Below are 22,093 nucleotides of genomic sequence, written 5' to 3' on the forward strand. Positions count from 1 at the left end.
GAGCACGAGAGCACACATGTACTCAAGCAGTTATGAAAACACTCTACTGTATGTACATTTTAGTCTCACTTAAGAAATGATGAAACAATGGCTCAGAGAGATTAAATAACTTGTTCGAGGTCCTATGACTTGAACCTAGATCTAGCTGATGCCTAAGTCCAAGTTCTTAGAACTACATCACCACCTCTTCAAAGTTGTATCACATAATGCAATCCAACATACATTATAAAAACCTCTAGTAAAAATACACTTCAGCAGTACTCATAAAATTATTCATATACTATAGGAACAATAAGTTTATAGCAGTTGTATCTTTAGGTAGCCAACTCTGCCCCCCTCTCCATAATGTTATAGTGCATACCTATCAACATCACCACCATCTTCACCTACTGTTATATAACCGTGTTTTGTTTTTTTTTTGGAGATATAACTCACATACCATTCAGTCCATTCACTTTTTTTCTTTTATAACAAAAAAATATAGCCATATATATATATATATATATATATATGTCACATTTGACATGCAAAAATTAGACTTCGTCTCATAGCAATTTTTCAGTTAATTTGCACATGTGTAGAACATTGTCAGAAAAATAACCTCTCCCATCCAAAAAAAAGGAAAGAAAAAAAACTATTCCCTAGAGCAAAATGTATTTTAAATCTGTGCCTAAATTTCCCAATTTTATATATATCTAAAACCTTCAACATTTCATTCACTGAAATGTGAAATTTTATCTGTGTACGTGAAATTTTAGCCACAAACATAAATGATTAATAGTATAGTTCCTACTCCAACGTTTTGTGCTTTAAACCAACAAAATGTTTAAGCATGTAGAAATAAACAACTACATTTCTTACCTCTGAGGTTTTTAAGCTGTTTATTTGAAGAGCAGGAAGACGTGAAATTATTTTAATGGGTTAATTAAAATTGGATCATTATGTGCACATATGTGCACATAATGAATACAGAACCTAGGCTCAATGACTAATTCTTGTGTCTTCTTAATGGCATGACAAGTGAAAATATTGTGAACAAAAATTCAAGGAAAGCAATTATCTCATATAGTAACCTAGAAAAACCTTCCCTCTTGTCAAATGCTTTCTCAAAGGACCCACCTTAACAGTAAATTATACTTCAAAGATTTATTTCCCACTCCCCTCCCCCAAAAGCTAGGTGATGGTACAAAGTGCTTATTCTGACCCATGGAAACAAAACTATTAAACTATAAATAATACTTTCCCCTAGGGAGAGCTAAGTGAAGAAGATGAAAAGGCAGATGAGAGTCAACCTAAAATCATTTGCGGAATAAGGTAGCATTCTGTTTTAGTTAAAATAAACAAAAACAAAAACAAAAAAAATGGGCACATCAACATTATTTCTCTACTTTTGAATTACTACTTGGCTCAAAAATGAAATGGTGAGAATAAACTTTTCCTAAGCTAAAGGAAGCAGAAAGAGGAAAGGTATGAGTAATTAATTATATCACCATTGTGGTATAATTAATTGGAAAAGTGTTAAAAGACTAGAGAGCACCAGGTTTGCTGAATTCTTTGTAACTGAGGGTTATATGGGGAAGAATGGCAGATACAGAATTAACCTGGGTGGTCTGGCTGCTATCTGGATCAGTGTAGTGGTGATGGTGTGGGGAGTGCGAAAGGACTAGCAGTATTATCAGAACTTGGGACTAGGTAGACTGAGGCACAGGAAGAGAAAGGAGTCTGTGTAGATGAAATGTCATTATTTCAACACATTTGTCAGTTGTATTTGTGTCTCTACTAAAATACAGCATTAATTCTTGTAGAAAAGAGTTTTAAAAAGATTAGATTTTATCTTCTGATATTATTTTGATTACTAAATTTTAAATAATCCAATGTCCAGAAAATATATTACTGAACTAGCCAACTATATACAGAGATGGGGTCATAAATATTAATCAGAGACTAGATTTCTTTTTTTTTTTTCCAAAGATTTTTTTATTTATTTATTTGACAGAGAGAGATCACAAGTAGATGGAGAGGCAGGCAGGCAGAGAGAGAGGGAAGCAGGCTCCCCGCTGAGCAGAGAGCCCGATGCGGGACTCGATCCCAGGACCCTGAGATCATGACCTGAGCCGAAGGCAGCGGCTTAACCCACTGAGCCACCCAGGCGCCCCATCAGAGACTAGATTTCTAACTTTCATATAATTCTGTCTTATTCACTCACCTGTTTGAAAACGGCTATGGCCTTCTAACTTTATATATTTTTTGGATTTCTTCCCTTTCTTTATAGTGTATATTCTCAACCTGCAGTAGTGATGGTATGGCATTTCATTATTTTAAAATGCATATTTAGGGGCCCCTGGGTGGCTCAGTGGGTTAAGCCTCTGCTTTCAGCTCAGGTCATGATCTCAGGGTCCTGGGATCGAGCCCCGCAATGGGCTCTCTGCTCGGCAGTGAGCCTGCTTCCTCCTCTCTCTGCCTGCCTCTCTGCCTACTTGTGATCTCACTCTCTCTCTGTGTCAAATAAATATAAAAAATCTTTAAAAAAATGCATATTTAATCATTTTATGCTTGGAAAGCAAAGGAAATTGCAGAAAGTAAAGTTTGGCAAAAACTAGAAGATACATACAAAGAATACAATGACCTCAATGAAGGATATCACTTTATCCTGTCATGGTGTATATGTGTCCACAGTTTTTATGTTTATCAAAGGGGGACATAAATTTTAAAAAGTTCAGAATTACTGCTCTGGGATGGGTATTTTAGGTAAAGTGTTTTCCCCTCTTGACACTAAAAAAGAAACTCATACTGCTTGTTTCATTTATCATCTTCTTTGGTTAATACAACCCAAATGGAATTAAAACACCATGTCCCCTTCTACCTACTGGTGGTCACAGTATACAATGAGACTAGTGTAAACAGAAAAAAATTTATAAATTTTACAAAAAGAAGTTAGAGATGGCAATGATATGCCTTAACTTGGGTTTAAAGTTAAAGGAATTTAAAGGAATTAAAACACCACGTCCCCTTCTACCTACTGGTGGTCACAGTATACAATGAGACTAGTGTAAACAGAAAAAAATTTATAAATTTTACAAAAAGAAGTTAGAGATGGCAATGATATGCCTTAACTTGGGTTTAAAGTAAAAATCTATGTAAAATCAAATATTTCCTGAATTTAAATTAGGTTATTAACTAAAAGCTAGCAATAGCTTTTCTAATTGATCAACTTTATTTATATACACAGAAAGGAAAAAACTGAGAACTACAGTGTTTCTAGGATGAAATTATTAAATCAAACAAGGAGACAATTAAATTGTTTTTAATTACAACTAATTCCTAAAGGGAAATTCCTAAAGGGAATGAGAAGAACATAATTTTATAGAGAGAAGTTGGCTCAGTGAATCACAGGAAAGTACTTCTAGATAGAAGCAGATTTTTCAGTTAGAATTCTAGCTCTTCTGAACGTTAAAATCTAACTCTCCTTCCACTACATAATGCTGTACCACTTGGTCTACACACAATTTCTAAAGAACAAAAGATTATATTGTGAAAGTACTTATCTTTATATGTAGGTGTCTCTGTAATGAAAAAATTAAAACCTAGAAAACTTATTTTTATTTGTTTAATTATAAAAGTACTTAAAATTATAGTGTTCTAAAGTTTAAAAGTGAATTAAAAATAAGGAACACAGCAAATTCTGTTCTTCAAATACATAGGAAAGAATATGGACAGAATAAAAAATCAGAAAGCTCTTACAATCTTTATATGTAGTGATCAATACAGAATCAAAGACAGCAGATAGAAGGATTAGTAAAAGGTCATTTGTGGAACAGTGTTATAACCACATCTCTAATAAAAAAATATATTTAATAAGCTAAAAGTCAGCAATAGCTTTGTTTTACAAACATGTGAAAATGGGGATAAATGAACTATTTCATTTAATATTATTTTCGTTTAATATCTCATTCGATATTAGAATTCCCACTATTTTCACGGATAAAAATTACCTTCTAAGATAATCCCAATGTATTATGTGAACCTAATATTGCAAACATTTACTGAAGGTCACTTTAAAGAAGAGGAGAGTAGTATTTTTCTTTCATGAATTTACTATAAAGTTTAACATAAAGTATGAATTTCAAGCATACACCATGGAACCAAAGGCATACAATATGGTCTAAATCTGAAGCTTACCTTTCAATATTTTCTCATCCAATGTCCACAGCAGCTGCAGATTGCCAGCTCCCTTTCCATGAGATGCCCCAAATGTCAAACAATGGAGGTTTTATAACCTCATAGGGATTACTACAAAAAGAAGCTGGTCTATGGTCACAAGATAAGGCTTTTATTATATTATGCAGTTTTATAAGTTTTTGAATATGATACATTAATGACCTAAGGAACCAAATGGGAAAAGAAACTTTAAAAAAAACTTACAAAACTACACAATATTGTAAAATGAAAAGCTGAGTCTATGTGTGTGAAATGAGTGGGTAGGGAAACTTACCTTACAACTAAAGAACGATTCCACTCTGCTGCAGTAATCGGGGATGGGTATGACAGAACTAGCATAATGCTGGCTGGGGTGTTGCAAGGACAGGGAGTTGGCAATCTACTGATGCTGGAGACATTGGACACCTAAAAGGAAGAAAAAAAGGAAAACAAATAAATTCCAGGTTTCTTACATGTCTTATCACCATGGACATATTTTATACATTTTAATAAATTTAGATGCTTTGAATGTTAAACTTAGGTGGAAGTAACTTATTTACACAAACCATCCTCTTACTTATATAGATTTTCCTGTAACATTATATGTAAACAAAATAGCTATCAACAGTTCTATGAAGAAAAGTAAAATCATATATAAATATTACAAAGAATGCTTTTATAAATTGAGAGGATTAGCATCATTACTGTGGAGACAGAAAAAAATTTTTATTACGAACAGTACAAAAGCAAGATATATATAACAAAAATATCAATGCCATTTTTTTTCTATACACTTTCACTTATAAATGTTAGATCACAGAAACTGGATCATATAACAAAATATTTTTTGTTATAGGCTTGGCTCTTGTCACATAAATTCCATTGTGGAAAAGGGATTAAATAACAATATATCTCACTTTTCAATAAAATGAAAGTAACTTTGAGAAAAGCTGCACAGATTGATACACAAAGACGGTCTCATTTAAAATCATTGGCAGTTGAGGCCCCTGGGTGGCTCAGTCGTTAAGTGTCTGCCTTTGGCTCAGGTCATGATCCCAGTGTCCTGAGATGCAGAGCCCCATATCCGGCTCCCTGCTCAGCAGGGAGCATGATTCTCCCTCTCCAGCTCCCTTGTGATTGTGTTCCCTCTCTGGCTATCTGTCATAAATAAATAAAATCTTAAAAAAAAAAAAATCACTAGCACTATCTAAGGGTAGCTTATAAATAATTTAAACTCATATGTATAAAAACACAGCACAAATCAAATTAACTATAATAAGTATATTAATAAACCAATTATTTAACATTCTCCTTAGTCTTAATAATATTAAATGAAAAGGAAGTATTCACTTTTTTTTCTTATTGCTTACCTAAAGAAACTATCTCCATACTCATATATCCCTGCATATTCAGTTTTAGGGGTAAAACATTACATTCATTTTGTTGGTTTACAGTCCTTGAAAAAGTGCTAGTTTGGGTGTATAGTGAAATATATACATATTAACATGGGAAAAGTTAAAAGTTACTTTAACACTGCCAGAGGTTCTAATATGAACTATCACATACTAGTATTTTCTATCATTCATTTTCACTTGAGACTAATTTAATAGAAAAGGAAACAATTTGTACTTTAAAGATACCCCATACTGAATGATACTTCCATTATATTTCTAAATTAGCATTTAACTAGAAAGCATGAAAATAAACAACTATATCAATGATTAGAATTTATTCCAAACTTTGATGTCATTTAGCTCTGTAGAGAGGAAAAAGTTGATGACAGATCATATTCCTAGTAAGGTAGTCACTACTAGCGGAAAGAAAATCTAACAATGTATGTATACTAATGGTATACAACCACTTGCATTTACAAATAAAGAATCCTGAACTGGAAATTAAATTAACCACTGGCTAAGTATTTGAATTTGACCCTTTTCGGGTGGTAGCAAATAAGCTGACAACATTTGATTAAATCTATACCTGATATATCAGAAAGGTGGGTTCTCAAGCAAGTCACTGCACAATCTGAATCACTAAGTAATGCTACATTTGGTATCACTGGAGCACAAAAATTCCATTAAGTGACATGAAGATTGGGGTATCTTAAGAACAAGGACAGTATCCTACTTATTTTCACTTTCTCAGGCTCTATCACAAAGCCTAGCACAGAGTGGGCCCATAGAAAGTATTCAAACTACATAAGTAAATATCTTAGTTAATCAAGGTTTTCTCCTTAGATGCAATTTTTTTTTTAAATTGAGAGAAGTATGTCTTCCAGATTTACTGAATACATGAAGAGTAAAATTTAACTCTCGATGACCTGAGTCATCATTATAAATTACTGTTACATTTTAATAAAGTGACTTTAAGCACTGTTCAATTTTCTTTATGATCTATATTTCTTTTTTTTTTAAGATTTTCTTTATTTATTTGAGAGAGAGAGAGAGAGAGAGAGCACAAGTGGGGAAGGGAGCGGTGGGAGGTGCAGAGGAAGAAGGGAGCTTTCACTGAGCAGGGAGCCAGAGGCAGGGCATGATTCCAGGTCCCTGGGATCATGACCTGAGCCAAAGGCAGCCCCTGAACTGACTGAGCCACCCGGAACCCCTCAAATAATTCTTTTTATGAAAGTTTCCCCGTTGGGATTCAAACTATGCCAAATTGTAGTAAGTGGAAACACTTAGCACTATTAACAAGGGTTAAAATCTAGTTCTTAGCTGAGTAGTTATAAAATGTTAAAAAATACCCAAGGGATAAGATTTGCCATAGATAAATGTGGATAATGCATTCTTAGATAATTCAGTACTAACTGAAGTTTTGTCTTACCAGTCATATATTGCTCTGGTTCACATTTCCTGTCATCTAGCTTTTATATAATAGCTATTATTTTGAGCATGTCAGTTAGTTACCATTTGATTCTTCATAAAATGCATGTTACCTATGCCTCCACCCTATTTCCAAACATATAAACATGTAATTAAGGGAAGTGAGCCAAGTGTCTGGAGTGTATGGTGACTTCTGAATGCTTGAAAAGAAAAGATTAAGTCTTTTATAAAAGGACAGAAGATAGCCCAACTCACCTAGATTAAAATTAAAAATTTATTACCAGTATTGGGAATAAAATTTTAAGCTCTTAAGTGAATTCTTTGAGGATAGGACTTTGTTTTAATTTCAGATCCAAGTTCCTTGTACTATACATAACACACAGAAGGCACTGAGGAAGTACTTGCCTTATGAATAAGACTTGAAACTGTAACTAACATAGGTAAAGAAGTTTATTTTATCTGTTGTACATGACTTCCAAAAGGGTGTTTTAGTATTTTAAAAGCTTTAAATACAGCTATTTAAAGACAAAGTGATTTTTCCCCCAACAGCTGAGATTGTTTTCAGTTTTGTTAACCAGTAGTTTACCAGAAAATCTAGAATAAGAAAATGATATTGGCGCGCCTGGGTGGCTTAGTCAGTTAAGCATCTGTCTACCTTCGGCTCAGGTAATGAATCCCAGGATTCTGGGATCAAACCCCAAGTTGGGCTCCTTACTCAGCAAGGAGCCTGCTTCTTCCCTTCCCTCTGCCTGCTGCTCCCCCTGCTTGTGCTCTGTCACATAAATAAATAAAATCTTTAAAAAAAGGATATATATAATGATGTAACTGTAAAAAACTTAAACTAATTTTAAGGATAATTTAGAGATTACTGCAACCATATCTACAAGACAAGCTATTAAATAAAGTTAATTAGGGCATATTCAGGACTCTAAATGTATCTAATACTTCTTACACTTTAATTAAATAGATTTTGTACTCTAAACAGTGAGCTATAAAATAATTTTGATTTGATGCCTCATTGTGAACACATGGATATAGAATGGAGAGAGGAAGGAAAAATCCCATAATCCTTCATTATAATAAAATTTCTGTTATAGGTGTTAGAAAGTAAGATTAATGTATAAATAGTCCCTTTGTCTTATATAAGCTTATACTATATGCAATTACGTTTTGGGGGTCTATATAATTTCATGTAAGCTTTAAACATAATTTGGCTATATTTTTCTATTTATCTCTTTCTATTCCTTACTATTTCTTCACTTTTTAAAGACACATTACATCACCTTTCTAAAAAGAAATAAATACATATATAATCATGTTAATTGTAACTACTTCATTTCCTATACAAAGGAAGATAAAGGTAAATGATGAACATCTTTGAGAGAGGCCATAAATCATAATAAATTGAAAACAGCTGGATATAAAGTCAAGAATCTTTTTTTAACTATCTAATGGAATCATAAAAGGTAAAGATGAATATTAACATTCACAAATTTCAGTAGTCTGAAGTAGAAGTATATGATCTAATAAAGCACTCTCAATTACGGGATTGGGTGACTGATTTCACTGATTTCTACCCAACTTTCAAAACATCGTGTTTTCTCCCCATAGTAAACTGGCAGCAGCAGAAAAGTGAGAGAATAGGGCCCTTAGCAAATACAGGCTTATGTTAGGGTTTTGCAATTTCCACACATCTGACATTTGAAGCCAGATAATTTTTTGTTGCAGGGCGTTATCATCTGCCTTATAGGATCACTGTAATGTAGGATACTTTTGGCAGCACTGCCGGGCTCTATGCATTAAGTGCCAGTACCACCTCTTCAATAACCGAAAATGTCTTCAGACATTGCCAGAAGACTCCTTGGGGAAGGGGGAGGGGTTGGGATCATACCCGATTGTTAACTAGTGGCTTATACAGCACTCTGTGACCCAAAAATGGGGTGTCACCATTTGATCCAAGCTTCTGATTTCTCTGTTTGATCTTTCTAATGTACAGCCTTTGGTTAGGCAAGAGAAATATTATTATTATATGATAAATTTAAATTATCTTAAGAACATAATAAAGATTAATTTTCTTTATTACTTGAAATTCCCTTCCAATTCTTTTTAACAAGTCTTTTTATATATTGTAATCATTAGGCTCATCTTATTTTGTGTATTTAAAAAAATTTAACATTTCACAAATACTTCCATATAGTAACAATGATCTGTTAATATTTTATTTTACTAGCTATATGATATACCACTGTGTTAACACTGTTTGGTTAGTCATCTTCCCACTGTTGGACATAGAGGCTTTTTCCAAATTTTCACTATTAGAGGTAGTCTGCTGAACACACCACTGTGTAAATTCTTTTTTTGGGAAGAAGGGGGCATGAAATGAGGAAAATAAAAATTAAATTCCAAACAGGATGAAGATCAAAGAGCAAGGCAGTTTTATAGCTTTTTTTAACATATTGACTGTGATATTTATACTAAGTGTTGAGTTATCTAACTACCAAAAGATGTATTAGAAAAGAAAAAATGTCTTGTATTTTAAATTTCAGTTTCTCTATATTGATAAGACTATCATTCATCATTATACAATCCAGATGAAGCTTCTTTTCTTATAAATAATATCTTGTACTTTTTGGCCAAATTGTTCACACTTTTCCTTTATATCCAGTTTCTTTATGGATCTCTCCTTATTAAAGAAAAATAGGTTGAAACCTATTTGAAAATCTAAAATATGACATAAGACATTAAGGAAATTAGGCAGATATCGGAAAAAAAAGGGTCACATGTAAAACTCAGAGATACTACCACTTGTTATAAGCCTTACAAAATTTTCCGACTTTGATTATTTAGAGAGTAATAATGTCTAATAAATCTCAAATACAATAGGATCAGGCAAATTTATCAATATCTTAGTTCTATCTTTCTGGAAAACTAATACATTTCCTCAATTTAAAAAGATATTTTCCAAATAATTAGGCAAAATGCAAATTTTATCTCTTGACTAAAATCACAAAAATAAAAATGTTATTATGATTTCTCCTTTAGCTAATTAAAGAATCCTATGATCTCAATGATAATGAGAAAGACAAAATTTAAAAACTTTCAAGCTATATACTTCTATTTATCTCAACCAGATATCTCACTTTAAACAAATCTCAGGTAGATAATTAGATATGTAACACTGTAGGATCCAAAGGATGCTGAGCCTTTTCTGAATAAGTTCCTACATGAAGTAATGGTACCAAGTATGCTAGAACAAACTCAAGAAAACTAAAGTATTTTTCTCCCCTTACATTATTAACTATAAATGAAATTAGCTGCCTTACAAGAATAAGTCAACAATCTAGATTTTAAAAGACTGTAAATCTTCTAATACAATGAGTACCTCAAAACCTCCAAGAGGTTAGGAAAGCTTTTATAATGACATGCTGACAAGGGGTGAAGAGTGGGATAATTCTTCCTTGTTGCTTTGGTAGGAAAAACTACCTGGAAAGGCCCTGCAGAGAAGAAATCTTCTAAAGAAGTGAGGTGTGTGTACAAATTCATGTTAAATCCTCTATCACATAAATATTTCTATCTTTAGCAATGGCATTCATGACAAGCAAATGTCTATATGGAATACATCCCCTTTTTATTGGGGCCATTATTATACATATAAAAATTGAAGATGAGTAGCAAAATTGCTTTGACTCTAAATACTGTTTTAGTTTTGACAGTGATAACTTTTTATGAAGATCAAAATTAATACTCTTATTTGTCTGGCAATAGTGAAGGAAGCCCACAGGCAATGCATCACAAGTTCATGCACTTAATTTCTTAATTAATACTAAGAAAGTCTCTCAGGTCCTTACTATGAGTCCAATTCTTATAAATATTGTTACTTGCTTTGTAATTCACCGTATATCAGCTAGGGCAAAAACATGGACAAACACAAGAAACAACAGACAATGAGGAAAGAGAACAAAAGCAAAAAAACACACACACACCTTCAAAATATATAGCATAAAGGTCTTTTGGTAAATGTTTAATTAGAGTTACTGACATCAATAAATTTTAGAATATCAGTATAATTATGGATATTCATAATGATCCTTGGCTCATCAAAAAAGGGTTAAAATTTTTTTCAATATAGTAAAAGGAGGCACATAAGTTTGTCATTCAATAATTAAAATAAGAAATTTTAAAAAAAAAGAAATATCGTCCTAAAGTTCAGGTTTTGGTTATCTAGAAAATTCATTAAGTGAAACACCTTATTCCCAAATGATGGCAGACAAACTAGTATTTAATATCAGTATAAACATCCAGTAAAATTATTTTTACAACTAACATCTATCATAATCAGTATTGGTCTCCATAGAAAAATAAGGAATGATACTAAAATGTAAACATTTACGGTCTATTGCTACCATTAAGCTTTGTGGCCATTATCGGCTATTCATGAAAAAACCTTTTAGGCAGTTTAAAGGGGAATAATTTATATGTTAGTAATCTCATTAAGATTATCCCCATTAAGTACAGTCCCAAGAATTTCTATTTCTTGAAGAGCAGAAAACATATTTTAAAACTAATATGCGGGGCCCCTGGGTCGCTCAGTCAGCTGGGTGTCCAACTCCTGGTTTTGGCTCAGGTCATATCTCAGCATTCTGGGACTAAGCCCTATCTTGGGCCCCTGCCTTGATGATGAGTAACAAAATTGCTTTGACTCTAAATACTGTTTTAGAGTATTTAGAGCATTCAGCACAGGGTCTGCTTGTCCCTCTCCCTCTTCTCCTCCCCACATTTGAGCTCTCTCTCTCAAATAAATAAAATCTTAAAAAGAAAAAAATAATATGCAAATTCTAAGAGTCATGGACAAGTTAAAAATTTAGAGTCACAAAATTTAATCAATTAAACCCTGTATGTAACCTAAAATTTTCTTATAAACATGCCTTCAAAGACTACAATGTCAAGTATTTGTAATCTATGTATTCTTTCACCTTTTTACTTGTTCCTGTAAAGGAAGGCAATATGCATATACCTTGGAATATGGAAGTGAGGTAGAAGACTTTACAGGAAAACTCAAGGATCTTTGAAGAAATCATTTGCTTTTACAATACATGCTATAAATTAAGTACATTATGCATAAAACTACTCATTAAAAACAAATAAAAAACCCTAATTTATAATGTGGGAACAAGTTAAGATGCATACGTTATGTTTACCTGCAGCATAGAAAACAATTAGCAAATTTATTTAACTAAATTTCTATTTAGACTCATGAAGAACAGACAACTCACTAAAAATAAACAGCTTCTGCAAAAATTGTAAATAACACCCTGGTTAAAAGACTATTCTTTCCTATTAAAGGACAGAATCAGTCCTTTATGAGCATATAACATTAAATATATTAAAAACAGCTTTGTTGAGGAGAAAATATTCTAATATAAATGTTGTTTGGGAAATACATCACAGAGATAAATTTTAAAACAGCTGGTGTGCATATGTGTACACACACACAAAGTATACATATATACATATGTGTATATATAAAAAATATGTATGTGTATATATACAAAGTATACATACATATGTATATATGAACATATAAGAATCTAATAAGGGTCTAAACCATTTTTAATGGAAATATTTCTAAAAAATATACAGTTTTCTACATTCTAGGATTATATACTTCAATATAATGTTTTATGAACATTTTTCTATTCTACCTCTTAGATTATATCAATATTTTCAAGGATATCACATGAAACTTCTGAAATGCCTGACTCTGTTTTACACCTATATTAAATAACCTCAGAGAGTTGTCCTTTAATGGCACTTAAGTCTCTTTCCTTCAGAGTGCTACCAATATGTCTTTTCTAGAGAACATACAAAATGACTACTACAAATCTGCTGAAATGCAGCTTGCTGTTTCACTATCCTTATTTTATACATAATTCTAGATTAGTAGGTTCTGAGCAAAGACCTAAAATTGAGTGGCTTCATGGCATTCCTAAGGCATAAAACCCAGGGACTTTTAAAATAGTGATTGATTTTCTGCAGTGCTTAAAGCCTTCCTCGTTTATTTACTGGTGTATAACGGAGTTTTGAATCTACAGTATCACTGAATGTCAGCTAAACAAGTATTAGTGATTTAATGAATTACATAATTGAGTGTTTTAGCAAGTGTTAAGTGAATAAATATAATGCCTTTATACTCTATACCCACAAGAATAAAAAATGAAGGTAAAATTGTGAATTTAGAATATATAGTGAAAGTTTAAAAAAGACCTTCAGCTGATAAAGGTGTTTTAAAAAGATACTGTTAAGCATGTATCAAAAACATCTGGGGCAGGACTAAACAATTTGTATTTGTTATTTATGTCACAGTTATTAAAATTTTTATTTTACTAAGCAATAAACTTCCATTAAAAGCATATAATTATTAATAAAGAATATCTGCAACGTAAGCATTACCCAAAAAACTACCAGTCAGAAAACAACCAACCAGTATATTGGGAAATACTTAAAACTATACCTGATATAAACCAGGCAAACAAAATTAATTTACTTTCCTTGGTACCATTTTTGTTATGAAAAATGAAAACTAGACAACACAGGAGAAATAAAAGGAACAGTGTTTCTATTTTTCATTGCAATTTTTTATATAATCCAGGAGAACAAGACTTGAAAAAAAAGCTTTAGAAAAAAGCAGGAATAAATTTTAATGCTGACAATAATAGATAGAACTTTTGGATCAACACCTACCGATTTTTTTCTACTGTTTTCCAGATCTTTGAGTTCATTCTCGATTTTTGTGATTAATTCCCTGAGTTCATCAAGATTAGTGCAAATAAGCTAAAATAAAACACAAAAACACAGCTTGATAACACATAATATAAAACCAAAATGTGGTAACAGAAGTTGTTTTAACATATACTAAATTCACAATTATTTGTATTTGTAATAGCAAAAAGCAAAGAAAGCCCCACAAGTTTATATTTTAAAAGATACTATTTTTATAATGCATGAACTTCAGGCTTAGGATAAAAATAGCTAAAATTTCCAACACTGGTGGTTTCATACCACACTTCCCTGTTCTCAGCTTGCTTTATAATCCAGATACTTTCTTAACATTATTAACTTTCAGCCCAGAATGACAAAGATCTGGAAACTCACCCTAGATTTCACAGGTTACTAAATCACCTTTAAGAAATGCTTCATCAGGCAGTCTCCTAGTTGGTGAATAAATGCACCCCTGGAGAACTGTCATTCTACCTTTGATTTGGTTCGCTAATTATACAATTAAAATAATTATACTGCTGTTGGCATTGCTAAGAAAGAAGGATTTCCACTGTCTGTAATATATTCAAAAAAGTAAATGAATTTAAGTACCCATTCTTAATATGATCTTAGTAATCTTTAACAAAACCATTGCTACAGATAGTATCTATTTCCCTTCATAATTATGCAGTTCATTTTACTTCACGTTGGTAATACTGGCAAATGGCCAAAACAACTGGGTTTTAGTTATGAGTAATCAAACTAGTTTGTATTAACTACTAAAGCTTTAAACAGTGAAGTGTCAGCAACAACCAAAATATTAATAACTACGTTTTAGTTCTTTAAAAAATTAGTTTTTCCCAATATATTTAACTTTTTTCCTAAAATAACTTAAGCTCATATTTTTAAAAGTCTATAATGGAAAAGAAATAGGTTTCTAAAACAAAAAACCAGCACATAGAGAGGAAAAGTTTTAGATTAATCAAAGTCTTGTAAATGTTTATACTGTGATAATTTAAAAAAAATACTACACTTAGAAAACTATTAATTTACCATAAGATTATATCAGCCCATGTTTGTTACATTCATGAATCTTTGTGTAAGGGTATTATTTTCCTAAAAGGCGTATTTCTTGTAAAAGAAAACAAAAACAACAAAAGAAAAGGGGGTTAAAACAAGATCATTTCTTGTGACTACTATGACAAAAATGGGAAAGTAGGGCCCCTTTAAACTTCCTATATAATACCATGTGAAATCACATGGCATTTGATCTACATAAATGACAATATGGTTCAATCTAGTAGGTTAAGAAAAATTATCAGTTATTATTTTAATTAGTATTAAAATTATTATTGGAAATGTCTACATAATTTCAAACTCAAAGAACTGACAATGCAGAGAAAATACGCATTTAAGGAACCCAAATTAAATAATTCCAGAGTAGAAAACAGTACACAATGATATAGTAGAACAGTGCTGCTGATATTTACTATAAAATACATATGCCCATTTGCCAAATCTAGAGTTATGGAAGAAATGCTGGTGAGCAGTGTACAGAACAACTATGGAAGTGCCTCTAGAACTTTGTAATGTCTTCCACTTCTATCTTGTTGGACCTACATCAGGTTTTTAGTAAGCACTCAGTGGGAACTAAACTTCTCATTGTATAATCTGCTATTTTGATCACCAAGTCATATGTGCCCCAGAACTAGCAGATATTTACATGCCATTTCACTGAATTTGGTGCACTAAATATCACAACATAGATTTCTCATTTGCACAGATGGCAAAGCTCAGAAGAATTTTCACTTGCATCTTAGATGTCTCATTACACAAGGAATAAGGGTACATTTTGTGTATATAGTTTGTAGAAACTTAGAACAACAATGAAAACATACACCTCTACAACTAGACACACTCTAAGATAATTAAAATCTTTCAATTCATGGAATCAACAAATATTTATATTCTATTTAAAGGAAGAAGAACACAGTTCTGACGTCAAACTGAATGATTTCCACAGCTTAAGAGCTGTATGGCTATATAAACCAGTACTTTGAAGTGGCTTACCTGGTTAGTAAGTAAATCAGTGCTTCTCAAACTTTAATGTGCATAAGAATCACCTGGGAATCTTGTTAAAATGGAGTTTTTGACTTAGTAGGTCTGAGGTGGGACTTGAGATTCTGCATTTCTAACAAGTTCCCAGGTATGGGCTGCAGATCATACTTTTAAGCAGTAAGGTACTAAATGATTATGAATTCCAAATTTTCATGGCTCCTGAAATATTCTGGTACTATGTAGCTAAGGAATATGAAGATTCAAAAAGACTAATTTCCAAACAGGGGATAAAATGCTGAAATAAATACACAATGATAAGATAAATATTCCTTATATGACATGACTCTCAAACATAAATTTTATTGAATTTGAGGGTGAAAATATTTTAGCAATACTTACTTTGAATTTATCTTAAAATGAATTAATAGTTACATAACAATTTACAATCCCTTTCTATACTCTCTACAAATAGATATAATATATATCTAATACAGATAACTGAAAATATAGGGCCAAGATCAGCTCTGAGAAAATTCACGTATAGAAACATAATTCTATTGTTACTAATTGTAACTATAACTAATATTGAAAGAAAAAATAATCTGACTCAAGCCAGTATACACTCTATTCTTTGTCTTTTACATAGTAAGGCATATGTGTGGCCTTTAAACTTGAATCAACTTCAAATGGTGCTTTTCAAAACAAAATCAATGCATGGGGCGCCTGGGTGGCTCAGAGGGTTAAAGCCTCTGCCTTCCGTTCAGGTCATGATCCCAGGGTCCTGAGATCGAGCCCTGCATCGGGCTCTCTCCTTGGTGGGGAGCCTGCTTCCTCCTCTCTCTCTCTGCCTGCCTCTCTGCCTACTTGTGATCTCTCTCTGTCGAATGAAAAAATAAAATCTTAAAAAAAAAAAACAAACCCAAAATCAATCCAATAAATAAAGTTCATCTATAAGGAAAACAGAAGCATTTTTTTTGAACAAAGTAAAACATCTTATTAAAACCTCCTTCTCATTACCCTGATTAGAAAAAAATATCTGAGGCTCAGGGTCAAGAGGGATGAAAAAGGAAAGCTACACAGCAGGTCAGATCACAGTTGGAACATACCATTAACACTCATGAGAGGTTTTCAGTCACACCGCAGAAATTACAAAGAGTTTTATCCCCCAGGAAAACCTCTTGAAGGCTTTATAGTGTCCCTCAACATTTCACTTGAGGCAACCAATGACAGAGCAACAAAATCATAAATCTTAAGAGCTGAAAAGGCCTAAAAATATGTAATTTTTGGACTAAAAAGGTATCTTTCCAACTCATATTCGAACTAATTAAAACTAACGGAGGAAAAGTAAACTAAGATGACACACTGGTAGAGGAGACCAGAAAATGTAGAACTCATCTACCTCCTAATATATCATATTCTTTAAGGGGTCTTTCTAAACAAGACAAAAAAATCTAATAACAATGGAATATGTGTTTATAGTTTTAGGATTTAGTTCATACCTAAGCTTTCATTTCTATTAAGTGATAAATATTAAAAGGCCCTCTTCTCCAACTCAAGAAGCAGGAATGTGTATATATAGAGGGAGAGGGAAGGTTCTGTAGAGATCAAAAGAATTACATGACTATTATCTCAGAAAAACTGCAAATAAATCCTTCCTTACTTTATCACTACTTCAAATTAGAAATTATGCCCTTTGGGTTTACAGACAATTACTTTATTTGTTCTGAAAAGGACATAAGGTAGCATATAAAACTAAAGCAATACAGTAAATTAAAAAAGCCAAGGGAAAACAATGCAGAAGTCAAAATCAATAGGTCCAAAAAAACTGGATCTCTCACTCATTACTATGCTAATACAACAAACCTATACTTTATTATAAAATTGTAAGCAAAATTTTAAATTCATGGTATAAATTCAAATTTCATATTGTATTTAAACTAAAATTATATTAACATCTTAAAACTATGAGGATAGGAAAAATCCTTCTCATTTCTTATTATTACCATAACAAGGAGAATGACTGCTTCAAAACCTGCAAATAGGATATTATGTGGGATGTGAAAAATAACTCTGATTAACAAGATATTTGTATTTATTAATGAGACACGTTTCTCTCAGTGCACAATATTTAAAAACAGAAAGAATTTTAAGAGGGAAGTAAAACACACACTGTTAGAAATAAATCAAAAAGCTAAAGCTGAAAATACATTTTACATTTACATTATTCATATTATTCAAAATAATATAATCAAAAGGTCCATAACACAGTGAAGCAGTTGAACTCCAATTTAATTCTGGACTCAACTTGTTATACTGAGGGTCTCAATCTGTTACTTTACTTCATATCTTTAGTTTCTCTGCTGGTTAAATGGAGAAATATAGTTTTTTCAGAGGTTAAGGATCCGTGAATTTATGCTTCTGTTTGAAAACAATACTACTATATAAGTCTTATCATCTGGATTCTGGAATTTCTTTGCAAAGCATTTTTAGAATAAGTCACGCTTATGCAACAGTAGCAAGTATACATTACATTCAAAGATACTAGTTACCAATGAAAAGCAAAGTCATGGTAACTAAGGCTCTTACATTATTTTAAAAACTGATCTTACTGAGACTGAACACATTAAATTTTAAAAATACTTTCTATGACTTTGTTACAATTGTGTACAAAATGACAATTCACATAATATTAGATTTCTTTTTCAAATATTAAATTTCAAAAAGGTGTACTGGCAAAAATTAACTTTATTAAGAAAAATGGTATTTACTTTTCAGCTAAACAATCTTTCTTATACTACAAAACTGGTAAAATAAATAATTTAGTCAATTTAACAAAGTCATAATTGTTAAATATGATACAAAAGCTTAAATCACCAACATGCGAAACACTAAAAAAGAAGTATTTCCTAATATTTTGGACCTATTACTAAATTAAAAAACCTAAGTTCCCCATATGCCAACTATAACCACCATAACACTACAGTAGAGCTAAGCAGAAGTTTTCCCTCTGATTAACATAATGATGCAAATAATATTATTTGGTTTTTCACTTTTCAAATTATTGTAGACTTTATCATGATATTTTATGATTTATGAAATATTACTGAATCCAAGATTATTTCAAGGTCTTAAGTAGCTAAGAAAAGTGGTAAAGGTCAATGATAGATGCTTTTAAGCCACTTCTTAATTGATTTTCCTACTCATAACACTACTTAGGTCTGAAGCATGTGGCATGCTTATTTGAAAAAATAAATAAGAATAAAACAGTAAGCTCTATCATTTAATCTTACAACACCCTATGAAGTAGGTATGATTACTACCTGACTACACAGAGGAGGAACTGGACGTACAAAGGGCTTAAGAATACAGAGTTAGTGATAAAGTTGACATTAGAACCTATGTAGCCTGGTCCCAGAATCCATATGCTTAACCACTATGCACATTACTGGTATCCACCTGGACCCACTGAATCAAAGATGAAATCTTGGAAGATAACACCCAGAAATTTTCATTTTAATAAGGGCATCACATTATTTTTATACTACCTAAAGTTTGAGAACCACTGATATAACTCTTGACACAAGTGGCACGGATATGGTTAGTTCCTTTACAACACACACAAAAGTTTCTACAGTGTAGACCTTAAATAAAGGTGGGATAATTATTTTCTTAAACTGAGGTAGAGATATTAGGTGTACATGTAAACATGGACTCCTCCTGAAGCCAATAGGCAGACTAGGTTAATTTCTAGCTTTAAAAAAAAAAAAAGTCAACAAAAACAATGACAAATTAGAAAGTAGTTGAGGTCAAAACAGGACTCACTTTTTTTATGCATGAGGACTTAACAAAAAATAAACTTCACAATTTAATCCCTCAACACATTTTTCTCTTTGCATGTTTAAATCAATTTAAAGATGGACTAGTCCTTTGACAAATAAATCAGGTTTTGCAAAAGGGATCTGATATCTCTCCACCAACAGCTTCATTATTTTTAGCACAAAAATATTTTAGAATAAATACTATGAAGAAAATCTTCCAGCTAAACTTTTCTATAAAGTACTTTTATGTGTAATACTAGAAATGTGATATTTAAAGAACCTGGATAAAATAAATAATTTGCAGGGGCACCTGGGTGGCTTAGTCAGTTAAGTGTCCAATCTCAGGATTGTGAGATGGAGCCCTACATTAGGTTCCAAGCTGGGCATGGAGACGCTCTCTCCTTCTCCCTCTACCCTTCCCCATGCCTATCATCCTTTCTAAAAAAAAAAAAAAAAAAAAAACAAAATCAAACAAAAAAAACAAAACAAAACAAAATACAAAGGAATAATTTGTAGAATCTGAGTTGCTAAATGACATTGCTAGAGCTTTCAGGAAGGAAATAAATTTGCTTCTTTATTACATAATGATCAGTTCCTTACATGTGGGGAACTTCCAAATAATAAAGAAACAAACTATATATAAAGTTATTTTGAAAGGCAGAACTATAGGTTTTGTCTGTAACAACAAAATTTACTAGTGACTAATACTGTCTCATCTCCTGTTCTTTGCTTATTTAAAGCAAATGACCTATTTCCTGGGAGACAGCTGTCAATTTTCTTTATGAGTAATACCATGGCATTCATATTATAAACTAGGCATAAGAACCACAGTTCTCATAAGCCTATTCCCCATCCTAGCCACACACACACACACACACACACACACACACACACACACATTCTAGGACACCTTAAGAACTAGGAAGGAGATTTTATTTATTTTAAACAGTTCAATCTGGCAAAATTCAAACTTTCACCTTAAGTTTCTGAGGGTGATAAGCAAACGGTCAGTAATTGACAAAGCATCATTTAGTACTTTTTTTTAACTTTTTAAAAACTTTTTTGCTCATGACCCATGGTCAAAAATGTATTTTACACTGCATGCCAGTACAATAAGCACAAGATCAAAACCAATGTTTCATGAAACGGTATTACCCTTACTATATCTGACACACTCATAATTTCTTTTCTATTTTAACTGTTAGCTTAAAAAAGTAATGCCGGTCATGTAATCCACTAGATTAATCTCATGCCTCACTAATGAATACCATTTGCCGTTTGAAAAACATTGTCCATGCTGTCTACGCCACTTATTACATATGAAAGTCCATTCACTAGGATAGGAATGGAGATAAACAGCAACAGCAGGCCAGATCTGTTCTGAGACTTATATTCCTGGATCGAATATTTTAAGGTATTGAAGGGAAGAGTGAGTGGGGAAAACAGCAAAGGCTGTGATGATATCAGTGACAGAATAACAATATACTATTAAAGTATGGTAAGAAGTATAAGCAATGATTAGAAAGTCCTCCAAGTAAAACAGTAAACATACATTTTCCGCTAAATATCCTGTAACCAAGGTTATATTATAAAAAGTGATTTTGTAAAAATGTTTGTAATTCATTCTAAGAATATCATTAAACATATTCTATCCTAAAATACTAAATGAAAATTGTCATTTTCTTTCACTGCTCATTTAAAAATATTAAATTTTTACCAATTAGTAACTTCCATAAAAACAGTTCCAAAAATAAGGTTTTTACTGAAAAATAGATGTGTCTACGTTTTTCAATGTATATATTCAAAAAATTATATTCAAAAAGTCAAATATATATGATCAACTCACATTATATATTATCAATATTTTCATAGTTATTACTCCTTTATTTTCTCCTTGACTTGAGACTGACAAAAATTCATTTTAACATCACTTATTTTTTGGCAATTAAGTATTAGGTTATAAAACTTTTGAAACTGGATTGGACACAGTAATACAAAGAAAGTTTTAAAAAGGGTCATTTGAAGAAAACACATTTTTTATAAAATAGAAAATAAAAGTATTATTTGAAGTGAGAATCTCTGCTTATTCTGGTACCAGCTACAACTGAAAACTCGTCAAATAATAATATGGCACTAAGTATATTTTTTTCTTTTTGCAGAAATGTTTAAAGACCATTCAATTAAATGTTACTTAATATTCTTTCTGAAGTTCCTATCTAGCTAAGAGTTAAAAGATTTGTGTCAACCATTATTACAGTGCCCAAATAAATGAAAATAAATTGCTTATTTACAAATTATTTACAAATTATGATTTATTCTTGGAAGACTTACATACTTACTTTCATATATTGTTATATAAATGTTATATAAATATCTATATTATTATATTTATAATATATAATGTATATTCTATTAAACTACTTCTACAAAGCAGTATAGCAT

At 31.8% G+C, this 22,093-nt stretch overlaps 1 protein-coding gene across 7 annotated transcripts in view; it reads right to left on the minus strand.

Annotated features, from left to right (window-relative positions):
- The window catches only part of KIAA2026 (KIAA2026 ortholog), a 142,947-nt gene that overhangs the window by 23,700 nt on the left and 97,154 nt on the right, over window positions 1–22,093 (minus strand). For 6 of the 7 annotated variants that reach the window (XM_047701241.1, XM_047701238.1, XM_047701237.1 and 3 more), the window contains one exon: window positions 13,761–13,850. The exons of the other annotated variant lie outside the window; for it this stretch is intronic. In XM_047701241.1, coding sequence (XP_047557197.1) covers window positions 13,761–13,850 — 90 coding nt within the window. The remainder of the gene's footprint in view (window positions 1–13,760; window positions 13,851–22,093) is intronic. 7 annotated transcript variants of the gene reach the window in all.

The sequence above is a fragment of the Lutra lutra genome, chromosome 13 (assembly GCF_902655055.1).
Source record: "Lutra lutra chromosome 13, mLutLut1.2, whole genome shotgun sequence".
Taxonomy (NCBI): Eukaryota; Metazoa; Chordata; class Mammalia; order Carnivora; family Mustelidae; genus Lutra; species Lutra lutra.